Below are 19,473 nucleotides of genomic sequence, written 5' to 3'. Positions count from 1 at the left end.
TAAGTAGAATATGGTAGGCCACTGCAATGATAGCTTCGTGTCCTCTATGGTTAAAACTCTACATCACAATATGTTGCTACCCGTGTTGCTGCTGCCGCGCACTTCTTTGGTAACCCAGCATTCCACCGAGGCTAATATGTTTACGGGCAAGTTAAAGCTCGATAATGCACAGTTGCGCCTCGACACAGTGATGTACAAGCCTGTTAGTGTGACGCACGTTTCTGTGGCAGTTAACACAAGAGCAAGAATGAGAAGTAATGCATTGCAGTACACACACCAAAATGCAGAGCTTTGCGCTGCCCTTTGGTGCGTGTGAGACAGAATACTTGTCTGAGAATGTGCAAGCATGAGCCTCTGTTCTCCTGTTTAGCTCCACTATTTTTTCAAAGCGCAGCTCTTAGACGCTCATTCCTGCAACGAGTGTCGGCGTCGCACCTCATAACCGAGTGAACGAGCAAAGCAAGAGATGAGAGCGAAGAGAGCATGAAGAGGAAAGCAGAGGAGGAGAGTCAAGCTGAACCATGAGGCGAAAAATGGAGGGAGAGAGTATGGCAAAAATGTGAGAAGAAAAGCGTAGATCCACGCAAGACGGACTATAGCAAAGATGGCTACGACATGGCGCCAGAGTAGAGTGTGTTGTTAGAGTGCCCTGATGTGCTCGATTGCCTCCACTCAGTTTGCGGGGGTGTGTGCATCGAGGCCCTCTAAGTGTCGTCTATTCACGAAAGTGCTGCCTGAGTGGAGGTCTGTCTGTGGCGGCAGCTGTGAATTGCGCCTACGTATCAGCCACGCGCAGCCTCTCGCAATCTCCTCATCAGCGAGGCAGTCACACCCCACTTCGTTCCATTTGGAATGGGCCGCACAAAACAAGATTGTCTGCACCAGCCTGTATATTGTGAAACGAAAACACGTATAGAGCTGTGCTCGAATTTCGCATTAGGAAGTATTGTAATCGTCGATGAATTTTTTAAAATTTGAAATAAGGATAAGCATGAAGGTAACATTGAGAAAGTGACACAGCTGTAAATTACCATAGTCACAAGCATATGTCAGTATCAGTAGTCGTCACTAAGCACATGACTACTGAGCCAGACTAACTGACGACATTCATTCCTAGTTTGTGATACCATGTGACCCCACCTCCCATTCCTATTCTGAAACGAGAAGTCCTACACCAAACTTAAAGTGACGCTGCATTTGATGCGCGCTCTCACTTAGTGTGTTAAAGGACATAATCATGCTTCATACTAACAAAAATTGAAACTGCATACAGTGATTCTGGAGTTGGCAGCTGCCTTCTAAAATAAAAAAATAGGCACAACAATTTTTGTTAATTTTTTTAACAAGCCTACAAGCAGTGACTGCAGTGAACTGTCAGCTGTGCACTGATCATCAGAGATGGAACCAGTGATGAGAATGCATGTAAGGCTTTCTTCCGCTTTCCAAATGTAGTGTCCATAAACTTAACTTGTGGGCAGTAGACCAGCAATTGGCTGGCTCATAACGATCACAGGGTGAAACTGAGAATGCAAATATGTGCAACTTGGCTTAACCTGCTGGTGATGCAGTCAGGTTGGAATAGTGACGACCACCAAATTGTATAGCGTCCTTTTTCTTTCCCACGGCAAGCAGCTCAATTATATTCACTGCACAAATGATGACAATGAAAAGTGAGGACACTAACTATTGGGAGCGCTGGAATGACGAGACACGAAGGCAATGACACGAGTATCTTAGTGTCTTGTCGTACCTGCGCTCTAGCTTTCCAATAATGAAATAACTAGCCCAACTATCCACCTCCTATTGCAAGGACACCTACCTTGAGCCAATCCGAAACTGTATTCATGCAGAGGGGTCCATATGTGTCGTTGAGGTACATCTTGAGACCGACAACCGATGATGCCAGTGACACCACGCTCTCGGCATTTGTCTGGTTGGCACCCGCAAATAGGGCATAGTCGCATCGAGCACCAGCCTTGGCCGCCTGCGCATCAGTGACAGGAAGGCACCACAAATTCCAACGGTTAAAAATTGGGAGAAGAAGGAAGGGCAGCTGATAACTGTTTGCAACATCGGAAACCATCTTTTCATGTGCAGTATGGCACACACTCTCGAAAGGGAACGTCTAATTGGTATTCAAACAAAACTTGAACGTTTCATCAGGTTCGAATGGAATATTGAATATCATAACATTTTTTACAAAATTTAATGCTTAAGTTACATATATTGGGCAAGAAAATATGATGCTGCACATGCTCGGGAGTCTTTTAGCATTGCGTAACGAGAATGTAACAAGCTATCAATAACTTAGGTAGATATAAATTAAGATATATAGTGCTATCTACTCTCAATAAAAGGAATACCAAAATAGTATGCCTGCACTGATTACAGCTCTGTTCTGGTATTTGAAGGCAGTTTAATAGTGGACCTGTGCTTTTGCAGTGATCTTTCTATTTAGGGTTATGTGAATACTTGAATGTTCTATTTCGAATTGAATAGTCAACATTCAAAATAATTCGATTTGCTAATACAGTGGTTCTCAGCCACGGGATGTGTCGGAGACTCCCTTGTGGCCTGGTGGAAGTTATGGAGGACTCCTTGCAGTTAAGGGGGGGGTCAAAGGTTTATTTTCTTTTCTACGAACAAAAATGGCAACAAACATTGTGACGTCTTTAACGTTTCTATTATCTTGTGCAAATTGCTGCTGCAGTTCTGGAAGCAAGTCTTGGAACTGGGAATGGCTAATTTTATTTTCTTTCGGTGGGGGCTGGGGTGGGAGGGCGGTTAGAATATCAAAATCTTTGAATTTGAATCGAATACTTAAGCTTGCAATATTGAATCAAATATCGAATAATGATATGCACATATGTTTATTAGCAAGTTGGGTTAATTTGATAAGTTGGAACATTTAAATTATACTGTCAATGTTACAAAACTAGACTAGTAAGCCGTTATACTAAAACACTGTGCATTTGGCTCCCATTAACTTTGAATATTGAGTAATTCCCACTAGCTGTCCTCACTAACCTGTGCCTTATTTTACCGCATAAAATGCCTGTAAACTCAGAGATATTTGACCACGTGCCGGTCGTCACTCGTCGCACTTCTTGCCAAGCAATAAGCTCAGAATTGAGGGTGGTGCTGAAAGAAGAAGAAGAAAAAAAAGCGCACCCTCACTGTCTGCAAACCCGTGCCCCTTGCTACTGAGAGGCTGGCTTCCCTGCAAAGCTTCGACGTTTAGCGATAAAGTGTGCTTTATATGCGAAATTTTGCCAGCAGCACGAAATTGCAAAATTCAGTCCTACATTGCCCCAATATTATTAGATGGGAACAAATGCTAAGACACGTGTTTGCTATATTCGGTTGGATACGAATATCAGTATCCAACCGAATATTCGAACATTTCCGAACATCTATTTTTCAAATTGAATTCAAATAGTATTTGCACACCTCTTTTCTTTATTTTTTCTTCTTTTTGCGGGCGTGGGTATCTTGGACACCCAAAAATGGCTTCGCGGGCACCCTGGGGTCCACGGACCCCACTTGACAACCCCTCTGCTAATAGAATATCTAGTACTCGATTTCTCGAATGTTCAGTTTTTTTCTAATGCCGTATTTGCTTGCATAATGACAGCACTTGTGTATTGATTGTACCCCTAAATTTTGTTGTCAAAATTCGATTTTTTTTCTTTCCAGTATAATGATCGCACCCAGAATTTGCCGCAGCGATATGTCGTGTGCCAAGCCTAGCTAATGATGATTGCGCTTACCATCTGTCGAATGCTGTCGAATGCTACACGAACGACTCTTCAAGACATACCAAATGGTCTGCAAGCACCTAACATTCTTAAGCAGATGCCCCATTTCATTCTTGTAATCACTTTGCACACTTTCATGAAAAAAAGAAAAAAAAAGCTACAACTAAACTTTCCTTCGTTTTATTCGTAGGCTTTATAATGGTTGTGGTCAACAACAACGACAACAACAACAAAAAAGTCGCCTTTCAATTCTTCTCATCTGCACTCGTGGGCATGCAACAAATTGCGAGCGGAAACAGTAGTAGCCACGATTACATTGATACGTTAGAAGTGTACCCTATTCATATGCCCACGCTTGTAACACAGCTAAGATATTCGCCCACCTTTAGTGGAAACATGCCGTATTAAAATAGTAGGGAAGACAAATGCCGCAGTTTCTGCAGCATGCCCGCCATGTGTTTCTATGTGACCGGCAGCTAAGCGTGCCCATCTTTGTTTCCGTCCCCTCAAAGCAAACACGACTATGTTATTGCCACAAACTTGCCGATATTAATAATATTGTTCATTACTGATAAGGAAGAAACTGTTTCAATGCACATAATGTACTCACGAGAAGAAATAAAATCGCGTTCGGTTTGCTTCGCTGGCCGCCATTTTTGTTTTGGTGTCTCGCACTGTTACAGTGACAGCCGCCTGTTTGTTGACCTGTTGTCATCCCGCAGCAAATACGGGATGCAAACATTTTTGTTATTCTTTTCACGGAAAATTTAGCTGCGTAATGATTGCACCCCTGAATTTGCTTCAATTTTTTGACAGAAAAGTGTGATCACTATGCGAGTAAATACGGTGCTTTCTGTATCCAGTGGGTGACCCTGCCACGGTTGGTTCCTTAATGGTAGCAGTGGTCCAACAGTGCGCCATCTATATCAGTACAAGGTTCGATCATGTCGACTGGACCAATTGAAATGATTGCCTTATGCAGACAGAATGTACAAAAGCAGCACATATGGAAAGCATAGTAGCATGCGTGGAGATCAGGCCGTTTAGTCACAGGAAGGCATGCTGACTGCATCGGATAAGCGAGTTCAATGTTAACGCATGCAGATTTGTGCAGTTTGGCGGACTCTGCCCACAGCACACAGACAGACAAGCTTGGCACATATGCTTGTAGTAGCTGCCGGCTCGTCGACCACGAACTTAAACTCCATGTGCACTTCTCTACTTGCTCCTTGGCTTCCCATAAGTCTTTCCTTGTCATTCTTTACGGTACGCAACATTATGCTAGCTAATGACGCATAAAACCTTTACCTTTGCCTCAGGTTTGTCCAAAAAATGGTGCATAGAAACGAGAGACTTTGTTCGCAATGAGCATTGCATGCTTTGCGGAAATCGAATTCATGGGCTTTTTCTCTATTCATATGCAGTCTACGCTTGTTAGAACGGACCTGCGTACAACAGGCTTTCGGATATCACAGACCATATTTCAGCGTTAGTTTGTTCGACCTATTTTATTAATGCAACAAAGTTCGCCTTTAACGGACCACGCTACAATGGACTATCGGCTACAGCGGACGAAATTAGCAGCAAATATTGGCCACACAAAATGTACTTTTTTCCATGTCGACACGGGTTGATAACTGAATTGCGAGGGTCAGCCGACGATCGTGGCTCAATATCGCGCGCGAGGGAGAGGAAGGTGCGTTGGAAATGCACCTTCTTTTACACGCGAGGCACCAAGAAGGCAAGAGAGAGGGGGGAGTTCTACTCCGGCGGCTGCTGCTTTTGGCGGGGCTGCGTGGCCACCATATCTTAAACATGATCTGCGACATGGACAAAGTGTGCCCAGTGCCGGCAGCTTCATATATGCTGTGCTTTCGACGTTTAGTCCGCATTGAAGCCGAGAGACAGCACGTAGGTCAATTCACTCGCTGCTGCTGCCCTGCTTTCTCCCTCCGTCTTCACAGCAACTTTCCATGGTCATCGAGCGAGACAAAACTACTCCCCTTATTTTGCATAGCTGTCCACTAATTTCCTATTGGTAATCAATGCTTTGCCTTCCTGGGGAAACTGACTTTTTTGTTTGTTTTTTACTTTGGACGTTCGTCACTCACTCTTTGCAATAATGTTGTAAGAGATAGTGACCAATGTTTTGGAAGTGAGGCATTTCAGATATTAAGGATTTTGGATAAAACAGACATTTTTTATCAGGGTTATCAGGGTCCGTTATAATGAGAGTCGACTGTATAGATGGACTTTGCTGAGACAAGCAAAGCAGTTCGAATTATCTGTCAATTCGAATCAACAGATTTCACATTATTGGTATTTCACTGTGTTATGCTTACCAAGTTGGATTTCCACCATTCTATTGGAGTTCTATGCACTTTCCATCAGTACTACATTCACAATCCGTGGTTTAGTTGTCTTTTTTCTTGAAATTCCTTCATGGTCAACTTCATAATCATCTCAGTTTCAGATGCATTTCTGGCTGCACAAAGTATTTCAACAATTCAGCATTGCCACGCGTCACAGCACTATGAAATAACCTTTCTAGCGACATTGCGCCCACAAGTGATCCTATCAAATTTCGCAAACAATTGCGATTCATATGTTTTGATATTGTATAACAATGCTTATTTCCATTTTGTTTCTGCGCTTGTGTGCACTGTTCCTTTTACTTCCAAGGTATAATTAGTTTTTTTTTCTCTTTTTGCTTGCGAGAACAATTTTGCACTTCCTGTATTATATGCTGCTCAATCCAATTTCTGAAGGGAGGGCGGGGGCCGAGGGGGGCCTTCATTGTTGTTGTATTATTTTCGTCACCCCTCCTACCCACTCCTCAATGCTCCTTTGGGGCCTGTAGAGCAATATAAATAAATAAGTAAATAAATAAATAAATGAATAAATAAATAAATGAATAAATAAATAAATAAATAAATAAATAAACAAACAAAAAAATAAGTGAGAGCTTTCTATGAAATTTTGTGTGACTTGAATTCAATGCATTGAAGTGTACAGCCAACAACATTCCTGGTACAGTGGCAGGAAAGCTGCTGGCTGTGTATGCTAGCGTGCCAAGTGTTGAGTTGCGCAGAGCCTTGCAACGCTTGCAGGGTGTCTACCAAGTTGACATTTCCAAATTCCCTGAGTTTTCCAGGTTTTCCCTGAGTGCCTTTGAAAAATTCCCTGAGTGATGCAGAACTATGTTTTATGTCAAGACGCGTTGAAACCATATCGCCCTATGCTGTCACTCTCTAGTAGGCATATGAAAAAAATTTGAAAAAAAACGACTTAATCCAATTTGAATACTAAGGAGTAGTGTTTATGTTATTCAAAAAAATATAAGGGAGGGGTTATTAAAATGCACAGCAAATTAATTGTCTTCGAAAAAATTTTCAAATCGAGTTGGGCATTCTTTAGCACAAATAAAAAGGAGATGCATACAGAAGCAAACATTTTCGAATATGAGCTATTTGTATGAACTGATAGCATGCTCAGTGTCATGCAACTGTCCTGACATACTCTCAGCTCGCACAAGACGCCTCAGTGTTGTGTTTCACTGCTTTAAAGAGTTTATATTGGTTTGGATGAGGGACACCTGCATCTCAGCATCAGCCAACAATTTGTTTTTTGAGCGCAGGCTCCTTCAAAGAAGTGGTCGTTCATTCCTCAGTGCGTCGATCCTTTCTGTTCTCGTCCTCCTTTCGCCGCGCGTTCGCCCCACGGACCATTTGAAGAACACTCTTGGTCAATTTACAGTCAACGTCTAATTTTTCAGACCCCCTAGGGGCCGCGAAAACTTCCGAAAAATCAGGCAGTCCGAAAAAATAAATTCATGTCTTTTACTGCCCTTAAGGTCTAAAATCGACACATGTACGTCTTAAAAAGCTCTGAATGCCTGTCAGTGCACTTATTAGGTATATCGGTGCTCCTACTGTGACAGGTGAGGGCGAGTGCACACGTGTAAAATTAAGAAATACATACAGTGTCCCGCGACAATTGCCCCTTCCTACGCTTGTACGCTTCACTGCGTGACACGACTGTAATGAGGCGAAGCAGACTTTCGGGACAGAGCATTATGCAATGCGCCGTGCTTTCCGAGCTTCGAAGACAAAATTATTGCTGCCAGCGAAGAAATGAAGAAACAAGGCACCGAACGACAAGAAGCTTAACAGCGGACGTCGAAGCAGCTAGGCCTACCGTTGCCGCAGTGGTGGCCACAGCTGCCAGCGCATCTGCGTGCGAGAGCACCGGTTCAAGGCGGCGAGGTAATCAAAATAACAGCGGTGATGGTTTTCATTAATGCCGTCTCGGACCTGCGATCACGCAAAACGTTTAGAAAATCGGACGGCGAAGAGTTCTTGCGTCTGAATTTTCAGACGTTATGATACATTGACTCTTTGCGGTACGTGGTGGTGCCGCGAAGCCGTCCGAGTTATCGGGAATCCGGAAAGTCGGTCGTTGTCTGTACACTGGCAACTCCTCCAGCCGACGACGATTCGTTACGAGTCCTGTCTGTTTCTCGAGCCAGCATTACCGCGACTTTTGACCCTCTAAAAAAATTACAGCTAATTTTCCCTGATAAAAGCACAAATTCCCTGAGTTTTCCCTGAGTTTTTCCAGACTACTCAAAATCCCTGAGAATTCCCGGTTTTCCCGGTTGGTAGACACCCTGGCTTGAGAATAGCGCCTCTAAACCCGACACCCCAGACAGCCAGAATGCAACTTACAGCAGCTGCAAAAGGAAACATCAACTTAGTTGTGGAGCACTGGGAAATACTTCTGCCCACTGGCTTGCCGTTTTACATGGCTGTGCCATACTGGAAAAAGTGAGATGTTCTTGTCACACGATTCAAGCTTTGTTTAAGAGTGACGGTGCTTATCCAAAAATATCTCCTTCCCGCGCAATCTCCACCGCCTTACCTGCTGGCAGACCGCAAGAGAATCGGCATCACAGAGCGGTGGTCGGGTGTTCGGCATGGCGCAGACAATTGTGAAGCCACCAGCCAGGGCAGCTGCTGTGCCGGAGGCATAGTCCTCCTTTTCTGTTGCACCCGGCTCCCGCATGTGGACGTGCACGTCAATGAGACCAGGAAGGCGCACAATGTTGCGTGAGGTCAGGCAGTCAATGTGCGTCTTGACGGGCGGCGCTTTACGAATCAGCCGCAGAGCCTGCACACCGAATACAAGACATGGCCAGTTGCAACAGTGCCATGGCCAAATGCTTACCAAAAGCCACCCTTCCGAGCACCGGCTAAGAAATGTAACTAAAGGTGCGTAGCACGTGCACTGGCAACCAAAGTGTCCATGTTTTCATTCGCAACGCTTCCGTAGTCAAAACTATACCAGTTTCATGCTTAGCAGGCAATGCTCCGAGAGCTATGCAATACAGTACAGTTGTTTTTGATCTGTAACACTTTCTACACAATAACTAGTACAGTAGAACCTCATTCATGTTTTCGAAAAAAAAAAAGGAGATTGACAGGCAATGTACTAATTGAGAAAACATACGATCTGAAGTCACCAAAAGATTTGACAGACTGAACTTTAATTTACATCTGTGTAATGCGAAGCATTGCACGAATTGTTACAGCACGAGACGCCGATGCACACGGAGTTGGTGGGGCCTGAGCAGCCAGGCATTATCGTCTTTGTGGCTTCGGCCAGCTTACATTGGCGCTCCTTGAATTCAGCCGGGGTCAGCAGCTTCTTCATGCAGGGCATTTTGGCAGGAAGTTTTGACGTGCCCACTCAGTGCAAATCCCTGTGCCATGAGATGCCGAAGCACATTGAGCTGGTGAGGCCGAGCGACCCAAGACGCATCATTTTCCTACGGCGATGCTAAACCGAAATGAAATCGAGCTGGTGGGCTACACCGGAATAGGGTGCCTAAGATGCCTCCAGTGCGAAACATCATGCTCATTTCGCACCTCCTGCAGCAGAGAACGGCGACTTGTCTAGGATATCGCTTATTAAGAGTGTGAAGTGTGCTTTCAACACTACGCCCCACATGTTGTGAAACGGGTAGGTGAAGATGCTTATCGCAATAGCTGTGAGCGGGGTGTGCGACGATCCGGGAGGAGATTTGCTGGTACTACAACAAGAAAGGCTGGCAGAATTTTCACACGAGATGGGAAGGCGAGTATTGCAGGGAAGCTGCTGCAATGGGCCGCTACTGTTCTCTATTGGGTGCATCTCGCGCCTTATATTGTTCACACAGGATCTAGAGGCCGGAAAATGTATAATATGATTGCAATTTGCTTACGTACTGAAATTTGGTGCCGAAACATTGTTTCCTAGGGACGCATGAACCAGTAAAAAAGGTGCATAACTGTACTGGGTCATTTTTCGTTTCTCGGATGTGAACGGCATCGAGAAATTGTGCGCAATGAGAATGTATCAACGAGGTACTGCTGTACTTCATATATTACAACTGCAAATCGTGGATGTAAGGCTATGTAAACTGATGTATTTGTGCACCTTTGTGGATCCAGTATGCATTCAGCATGTTCATCTAGCATGTCACAGTATCCACCGAGAGGTCAATGAAGATGTGGTTAGTACCCTGGCCCGAGGCCTCAGATTTTAAGACAGCAAGGAAAAGGCTAAGGAACCTGCACTTCAGATAAGTAAAAGATGGCCAGAGTACTGGTGGCACTAAGACATGGAACACATAAAATGAAAGGACATTATTCATTAAGGCAATAAATTTCTTTTAAGTCTGACTGTTCAAATGAACACAATATTTATTTATTTTTATTTATTTTATTGTACCCTCAAGACCGAAGTATTACAGAGGGGAGTGGGTAAAAAAAAACATACACAAGTAAATAAACAAAGCAGCAATAAACAACAAATGTGATTAGTTAATTGCATCCGGGAGTAATGATGTCTGATAAGGCCGAATGAAACTTTGAGTTGTCCTTGATTGCGACAACTGCGCCAAGAAGGTCGTTTCATTCCTGAGAGGTCCTAGGAATGAATGATTCGTTACAGGTTCTGGTGCGGCACTGAATGATTCCAACCTTATGGCTATGGTCGATGCGAGAGAATGTTATCTCAAGAGAATGTTAATAAATAGAGCAGAAGTGAAAAGTAATGACAAGCTTGGTGGCACAAGCCACCACCCCATTTCAAAGGGGATGCTAATGGTGTCCCGTTTATGCAACCTGCCTCCACAAGTAGCTTGGCGCACTTGACATCCGTGACGAGGGGCACGGCGTAGTCGACGGCCATGCGGCGTGTCCGGTAGCCCTGGGTGAACATGGTCGAGATGCGTCGGGCCCCGCTGCTACACATAGGCAGGTTCACCACCAGGTCGAACTCTTTCTGTTCCAAGAAGTCCGCAATGCTCAGCTGCGCCTGCTGCGAGACACACTGGTTTCCACCGTCCGACCCTCCGTTCACCGTGTCCTCGTCGATGTCATGGTCGTGGAAAGGCCATGTCATTGGCTCAATCTGCCAAAAGCACACAGAGAAAGCACAGTAATGCGGATGTTGACGCAGAGGACAGTGCATTCACATTTCAAGAAAATCATTGCCACACCAAAGCGAAGAACACAGAATAACAAGAACTGACCGAAATGTGCCATTCCAAATCAACTTATTGTAGAAGAATATGTGCAACCATTGTTTTTGAGAATATCTGCCAAGCTTTAGCGCCAACTTTATTTTTGCAATTGCAATATGTGTCCTAACCAGGGTACAGTACACTCATTAACACTCGATATAATGACCTTCAATATAACAAAATTATTGGTACGACATATTTAACTTTTTATAGCTTCCTATCCATAGCACACAAAGAAACATGTTTTGCACGGTTTAAATATAAAGAAACATCATTGCCACCGCAAAGGAACACAGAGACGATAAATGAAAACTTTTGCGAACGCATATAGTCAAATAGTTGAATTACAAGTGACTGTTTGCGAATGCATCTCTTAAATCACGTGCCGCGTGACCGAGACTGACCGCTGAAGTCATCATCAGCCTGGTTACGCCCACTGCATGGCAAAGGCCTCTCCCATATTTCTCCAACAAGCCCGGTCATGTACTAATTGTGGCCATGCCGTCCCTGCAAACTTCTTAATCTCATCCACCCACCTAACTTTCTGCCGCCCCCTGCTACGCTTCCCTTCCCTTGGAATCAAGTACGTAACCCTTAATGACCATCGGTTATCTTCCCTCCTCATTACATGTCCTGCCCATGCCCATTTCTTTTTCTTGATTTCAACTAAGATGTCATTAACTCGCGTTTGTTCCCTCACCCAATCTGCTCTTTTCTTATCCCTTAACGTTACACCTATCATTCTTCTTTCCATAGCTCGTTGCGTCGTCCTCAATTTGAGTAGAACCCTTTTCGTAAGCCTCCAGGTTTCTGCCCCGTAGGTGAGTACTGGTAAGACACAGCTATTATAGACTTTTCTCTTGAGGGATAATGGCAACCTGCTGTTCATGATCTGAGAATGCCTGCCAAACGCACCCCAGCCCATTCTTATTCTTCTGATTATTTCCGTCTCATGATCCGGATCCGCCGTCACTACCTGCCCTAAGTAGATGTATTCCCTTACCACTTCCAGTGCCTCGCTACCTATTGTAAATCGCTGTTCTCTTCCGAGACTGTTAAACATTACTTTAGTTTTCTGCAGATTAATTTTTAGACCCACTTTTCTGCTTTGCCTCTCCAGGTCATTGAGCATGCGTTGCAATTGGTCCCCTCAGTTACTAAGCAAGGCAATATCATCAGCGAATCGCAAGTTACTAAGGTATTCTCCATTAACTTTTATCCCCAATTCTTCCCAATCCAGGTCTCTGAATACCTCCTGTAAACATGCTGTGAATAGCATTGGAGAGATCGTATCTCCCTGTCTGACGCCTTTCTTTATTGGGATTTTGTTGCTTTCTTTGTGGAGGACTGCGGTGGCTGTGGAGCCGCTATAGATATCTTCCAGCATTTTTACATACGGCTCATCTACACCCTGGTTCCGTAATGCCTCCATGACTGCTGAGGTTTCGACAGAATCAAACGCTTTCTCGTAATCAATGAAAGCTATATATAAGGGTTGGTTATATTCCGCACATTTCTCTATCACCTGATTGATAGTGTGAATATGATCTATTGTTGAGTAGCCTTTACGGAATCCTGCCTGGTCCTTTGCTTGACAGAAGTCTAAGGTGTTCCTGATTCTATTTGCGATTACCTTAGTAAATAGTTTGTAGGCAATGGACAGTAAGCTGATCGGTCTATAATTTTTCAAGTCTTTGGCGTCCCCTTTCTTATGGATTAGGATTATGTTAGCATTTTTCCAAGATTCCGGTACGCTCGACGTCATGAGGCATTGCGTATACAGGGTGGCCAGTTTCTCTAGAACAATCTGCCCGCCATCCTTCAACAAATCTGCTGTTACCTGATCCTCCCCAGCTGCCTTCCCCCTTTGCATATCTCCCAAGGCTTCCTTTACTTCTTCCGGCGTTACCTGTGGGATTTCGAATTCCTCTAGACTATTTTCTCTTCCATTATCGCTGTGGGTGCCACTGGTACTGTATAAATCTCTATAGAACTCCTCAGCCACTTGAACTATCTCATCCATGTTAGTAATGATATTGCCTGCTTTGTCTCTTATCGCATACATCTGATTCTTGCCAATTCCTAGTTTCTTCTTCACTGTTTTTAGGCTTCCTCCGTTCCTGAGAGCGTGTTCAATTCTATCCATATTATACTTCCTTATGTCAGCTGTCTTACGCTTGTTGATTAACTTCGAAAGTTCTGCCAGTTCTATTCTAGCTGTAGGGTTAGAGGCTTTCATACATTGGCGTTTCTTGATCAGATCTTTCGTCTCCTGCGATAGTTTACTGGTATCCTGCCTAACGGAGTTCCCACCGACTTCCATTGCACACTCCTTAATGATGCCCACAAGATTGTCGTTCATTGCTTCAACACTAAGGTCCTCTTCCCGAGTTAAAGCCGAATACCTGTTCTGTAGCTTGATCTGGAATTCCTCTATTTTTCCTCTTACCGCTAACTCATTGATCGGCTTCTTATGTACCAGTTTCTTCCGTTCCCTCCTCAGGTCTAGGCTAATTCGAGTTCTTACCATCCTGTGGTCACTGCAGCGCACCTTGCCGAGCACGTCCACATCTTGTATGATGCCAGGGTTAGCACAAAGTATGAAGTCTATTTCATTTGTAGTCTCGCCGTTCGGGCTCCTCCACGTCCACTTTCGGCTATCCCTCTTGCGGAAGAAGGTATTCATTATCCTCATATTATTCTGTTCCGCAAACTCTACTAATAACTCTCCCCTGCTATTCCTAGTGCCTATGCCATATTCCCCTACTGCCTTGTCTCCAGCCTGCTTCTTGCCTACCTTGGCATTAAAGTCGCCCATTAGTATAGTGTATTTAGTTTTCACTCTACCCATCGCTGATTCCACGTCTTCATAGAAGCTTTCGACTTCCTGGTCATCATGACTGGATGTAGGGGCGTAGACTTGTACAATCTTCATTTTGTACCTCTTATTAAGTTTCACAACAAGACCTGCCACCCTTTCGTTAATGCTATAGAATTCCTGTATGTTACTAGCTATATTCTTATTAATCAGGAATCCGACGCCTAGTTCTCTTCTCTCCGCTAAGCCCCGGTAGCACAGGACGTGGCCGCTTTTCATCACTGTATATGCTTCTTTTGGCCTCCTAACTTCACTGAGTGCTATTATATCCCATTTACTGCCCTCTAATTCCTCCAATAGCACTGCTAGACTCGCCTCACTAGATAACGTTCTAGCGTTAAACGTTGCCAGGTTCATATTCCAATGGCGGCCTGTCCGGAGCCAGTGATTCTTAGCACCCTCTGCTGCGTCGCAGGTCTGACCGCCGCCGTGGTCAGTTGCTTCACAGTTGCTGGGGACTGAGGGCCGGGGTTTGATTGTGTTGTTCATATAGGAGGTTGTGGCCAAGTACTGCACCAGGGTGGCCAATCCTGCTCTGGTGAGGGAGTGCGTTACCGGTTCTGGTCACCGGGATCAGGCCACACTCCAGGCCTGCTTATGCAACTTTATCAACACGCAGATTTTTTGTTTTTTTAATCCGGTGGAAAATTGCCGGCACCGGGATTCGAACCACAGACCTCTTGCACGCGAGGCAGGTGTTCTACCGCTACGCCACCGCTGCGCCACCGACCGCTGAAGTGAAGTAGGGTAATGTTTCATATAAAGTCAAAGTGCGATAAGATCCTATTGTGCATTGTGCATCGTGCACTATATGCTCTAGGTGCAATTGAAAGAATGGGAGGGCGAGCTGAGAAGGATGGTGGTTTGATTAGCGCCGTCCTCCTGCGTGAGCAAGGGGAAAGGAGAAGGGAACCAGCTCAGGGTAACGCGATAAAGTGAACGTGACGGGAGGAGTAGGGGGCAGGCTGATTCGCGCTTCCTCTTTTAGTGTGGCGGTGGTTGCGCATAGCTGTCAGTGTAGCTGAGCTTATCGCAGCCTGCACACCCCGTCTTAGAGGTAATTTGTCGTGTGCGCAAAGAGTGGGCATGCTGAGACGGTGTGGCATCACGGGCGCTTACGTGCTTAGTACTGGGGGTCACATAATCTCGAGTTCTGGAGACGCGTTGAAGTGAGAGGCAGACAAAGCATTCTCTCCCTGCTGCGGGCGCTTGCTGCCGGTGGAGCGAAAGTGTGGCTGGCTTCGCTTCGACGATGTGAAGATATCGTCAACGTGGCATGAAACTGCATCTTTCATAGCAGACTCTCAAGTTTAACACACTGAAACCTTTCCACATTTAAGTTTGCTTTTTCCGTTCGCCAGATAATTCAGAAAATTGTGCGACTCCTTCCATGTGAAAAAATACATTGGCAGCTGTACTTATTTGCAAAAGGTCAAATTTAAACATAACAAAATTTTGCTGTAACAAAGTGAATTGCTGATTTTACCAACTTCGTTATAGCGGAGTTTAACTGTATCTCAAAATATTGTTGAAGTAGAAATATTTTTCCTGGTGCATTGTCAACCTCATGTGTTTCTTTACTCCTTATCTCAAATTTTTTTTTTTTACACTGAACGTCGCATATCTTCTACTCTCGACTGCAAAAATATCAGAGGAAAGTCAATACCAAATACCAGAAAAAAGGCAAACCATCTACTGTAATGTTCCTATACAACGTTATTGGTAACAACAGTTAAATCTGGCAACTAGGTGCCTCCGGTAAAGAGAAAATAAAGACAACACAAAAAAAAAAAGGATGTGAGCCACCACACCCAACTGCATGCACATGCAGCACATCACTGCATTGTCAGCCTCGCGCGTCTCTCTCCAGTCTTCTTTCCACATGATTTGGCCGTATTTGCCTGACTCTAAGAGAACCCAAAATCAAACTTGTGCCCATATTTTATGCGTCCAAAGCAGAAAACTAACACAGAGGTAACATTAAAGCTCCCAAACAAAGTAGAAATCTAACACGCACCCAAAGTTATAGCAAGAAAAATGGGCAAGGCTGTAATACATATTGCACAGGAGTGCCCAGTTTCCCAAGGTTAGCTTTGCCGCAATGCAGCAGTATTACGTGGCAAAGCATAAAAACGTGGTTTCCTTAACTAAACTTTTTCGGGGGACAAAAAAAGAAAAGCGCATCCTAGAATATAGTAAATACTGCTATCGGACATTGTGAGCTACCCTTACTGCTTGAAAATATTCCTAAGGTGGGCTGAAAATATGCGTTTTCGAGGGGAGATAAGGTGCACTCAAAGCAATCACTATCCCCTAAGCTATGCCGAGATAGATGCTGCCAGTAAAGGGGTCACTATAGCCACTGGGCGCAGGATGAGTTTGGACCGGTGGCACCGCGATTGTAATGGCATGTGACGGCCGGGCTGGGCGTAGCAAGCACTGTCACCAGTTACGTTGGTTTATTATGTTGTGTTGTTTTTTCTGTTTTGCGTGAACTTGATACCGTACCTTGATGCCGTGCTCCATATAGAAGTCCGAGGTGCCAAGGCTGCCATATAATTGGAAGCCCATCTTCTCCAATGTTCGGACGCTGGGCAGGAACTCAGCTTTGTGCTGCACAAGAGAGGCACGACAGATTTAGCATGGTGTTGCTGCTTACAGCAAGAATGTCGCACTGACATTTATATATGACATGCAGTTGGCCATATCTTATAACTCAAAGGCAGCTGCAAGAATGCCTGCAAAGTCCGGCAGTAACACTGTGAAACAAACTGAAAAGGAAACAGAAGCTGCAACTATTGAAACTTTCCTTTGGATCGACTGGGGCATTGCATCAACATTGTGACCAGATGTCCAACCAGCTAGGTATAGTTAAAAATTATTAAAATTCAGATTATCAAAGGAGCCCTCACCAACCTCTGTCAGAAATTCCGGTTATAGACTGGAACCTGTAAGGTACGGTCCACAGAGAATTCTTCCACAAGAATTTCTAGAAAGGGCTTAGTAGTGGCCGAGATGGCACAAATAATATTCTGGAAGGTCACAGCGACCACATGTGACATCCCTCTCGTCAGAGCTCCTGCCTTCTACCATACTGAATTCGAGCACCCACGCAATGGTTATTTTATGACCCCTGCCCTTTTTTTCTCTCTCCCTTCTTTTCTTGCACAGCTACAGAGTAGGGCTGGGCAATATTGTGTGGTTTCCACTGAACACACACATCCTGACAAATTTCACAACTTGATTCGAAATTAGTGTTTTGGAGCAGGGTGGCGCAGTTCGATTGTTTAATGCAAGTTGGCGCAATTAGCCCAGCACTTCCATCCCTGATTAAGTTCCCATTTGATACGTTGCCATTTTGTAATTTTCCCGCATCTTGTGTTGCGTTTCAATGGGGTGGTCCTGTAAATTTGGTGGTGCAGATGCAAATTTGAGAGTCAGAAATACCGGACGTATGCGTCTGTCAGTCCCAATAAGCGTGTTATGATATGGTTGATTTTCACCAGCTCGCTAAAGTTAGCTTCACCGCAATACAGCCATGTTAAGCGGCGAAGCATATACTGGAAGGGGGGGGCCATTGCCACGGAACACAGTACGCATCCCTTAATTATATATGTGCATTAATTTTATTTCTTTACTGAAGGTATGAAAAAAGAAAGGAAGAAGAAAGCCATACTGCTGGCGCTATACAGAAATGTGGAACTTGCGTTAGCATTGAAAATAAACGTGCTATCTATGCAGGTAATGTCCACCACACATTTTTTTCTTGTTTTTTAAATTTTCAACTCCTGGCTTCTGATATCAAGGTTTTAAGCAAAGACCACGACTATTCACTTTGAGCAGAAAAATTTACATTTGTATTAATATAATTATAGAAAATGCTGCCATACTTTTCTTCACCAAATATGTGGTATACGAAGTATTACAATTAAAAATGTTCAATATGGAATTATTCGGCCAAATTACTATTTGCTTCGAACTCAATTTGAACCTTACTGTTCGACTATCCTTACTGCACAGTAAGATAGTTGTGAGCTTGGGCTGTAAGTGCACTGTCAGAGAACACTGGCTACAAGTGTGGCATGAGAGGGCCACAAGGTGCTGGTTGTCGCTGGTTTCATTTCCAATAAAGAAAGGCACAGCTTCTCCCGTCCAAAAAATGGCCTCCAAAATCACTGTTACTTCAGATTAATGCAGACCAGTCACCTTGTAACTTCCGATGGAGAGGAATATCTTCTTCTCGGGAATGCAGAATCCAGTGCTAAGCAGGGCCTTGAGATAAGCCTCATATCTGTTCTCTCCGAAGCAGGCCACCTCTCCCGTTGAGGCCATCTCCACGCCGAGACGGATGTCGGCACCAGCCAGCCGGGAATACGAGAACTGGGGCACCTGCAAAGAAAGTATGGAGAAGGGGTGGTCAGACAGACGGGCTTTCGAAGAACTGTAAATAACCAAGTTCATGAAACTAACCAGCACAGGAGGACATGTTGCTGGGCTAGCAGGTGCTTGCTAAAGGGCAATGTAGTGCAATGAGATACCCACAATAAAATAAACACACAGAGCACAGGCACTAGTGACGTTATAGTACCTGTGATGTCTACGTTTCTGTCATTGTGGTTGTATCATGCTACAGTACGTCTGCCTAGGCTAGTAAGAGGTGGTCTAATAACTGCGTGCACAACATCGGAGCAAATAGTCACTGCCCCATTTGGTAGCTAGCAAAGAGCTGCACATAACAGAATGAACCGTGTGTGTCTCACCATCCACAGTTTGGCCACCCCTGGTATAGAAAACATTATGGAACCACACCTACTAGCCCAGCTCTCACTATTGATGCTGTATAAGAAAGGGGAAGCTTTGAAGGGCTCTTAAACAGTTTTTCATTTGAAATGTTGCTGTTAAATTGCATGCAACAGGACAAGGATGGGGCGGCGTTGCAATTTCTAACATGATAATGTCATCTCTTATTCATTAATATTTTGCTTCTGCTATGTATAATATTCGTCCTTCTGACTGGGGGTTGCACAAGCTCTGCCTTCACTGGTGTTGCAGCCACCACCCACTTAATACTTTGTAACGCAGTTGGACATAAACGTTCCATTCTTCTCAGCAGCAAAGGGGGCACATTCATCTCATTTGTTTGATGCTGCCTTCTACATATGAACACTTTAAAACTGGCAACCTGCATGCAAAATCTAGAAAAATTGCTCTTATTGTTGGAACACTTCCTGAAATTGGCCCACATCTGCTCGTGAGAAAAAGTAGAGGCG

General features: G+C 44.4%; 1 protein-coding gene across 3 annotated transcripts in view; it reads right to left on the bottom strand.

Annotated features, from left to right (window-relative positions):
• Positions 1 to 19,473, bottom strand: part of r (carbamoyl-phosphate synthetase 2, aspartate transcarbamylase, and dihydroorotase rudimentary) — a 187,027-nt gene that overhangs the window by 56,739 nt on the left and 110,815 nt on the right. For all 3 annotated transcript variants that reach the window (XM_070541176.1, XM_070541178.1, XM_070541177.1), the window contains 5 exons: positions 18,410 to 18,592; positions 16,712 to 16,816; positions 10,929 to 11,213; positions 8,679 to 8,927; positions 1,820 to 1,984 (listed from right to left, as the gene is read on the bottom strand). In XM_070541176.1, coding sequence (XP_070397277.1) covers positions 1,820 to 1,984; positions 8,679 to 8,927; positions 10,929 to 11,213; positions 16,712 to 16,816; positions 18,410 to 18,592 — 987 coding nt within the window. The remainder of the gene's footprint in view (positions 1 to 1,819; positions 1,985 to 8,678; positions 8,928 to 10,928; positions 11,214 to 16,711; positions 16,817 to 18,409; positions 18,593 to 19,473) is intronic.

This window comes from Dermacentor albipictus, chromosome 6, assembly GCF_038994185.2.
Source record: "Dermacentor albipictus isolate Rhodes 1998 colony chromosome 6, USDA_Dalb.pri_finalv2, whole genome shotgun sequence".
In the NCBI taxonomy this organism is placed as follows: domain Eukaryota; kingdom Metazoa; phylum Arthropoda; class Arachnida; order Ixodida; family Ixodidae; genus Dermacentor; species Dermacentor albipictus.
This window is presented reverse-complemented; position numbering and strand designations above follow the sequence as displayed.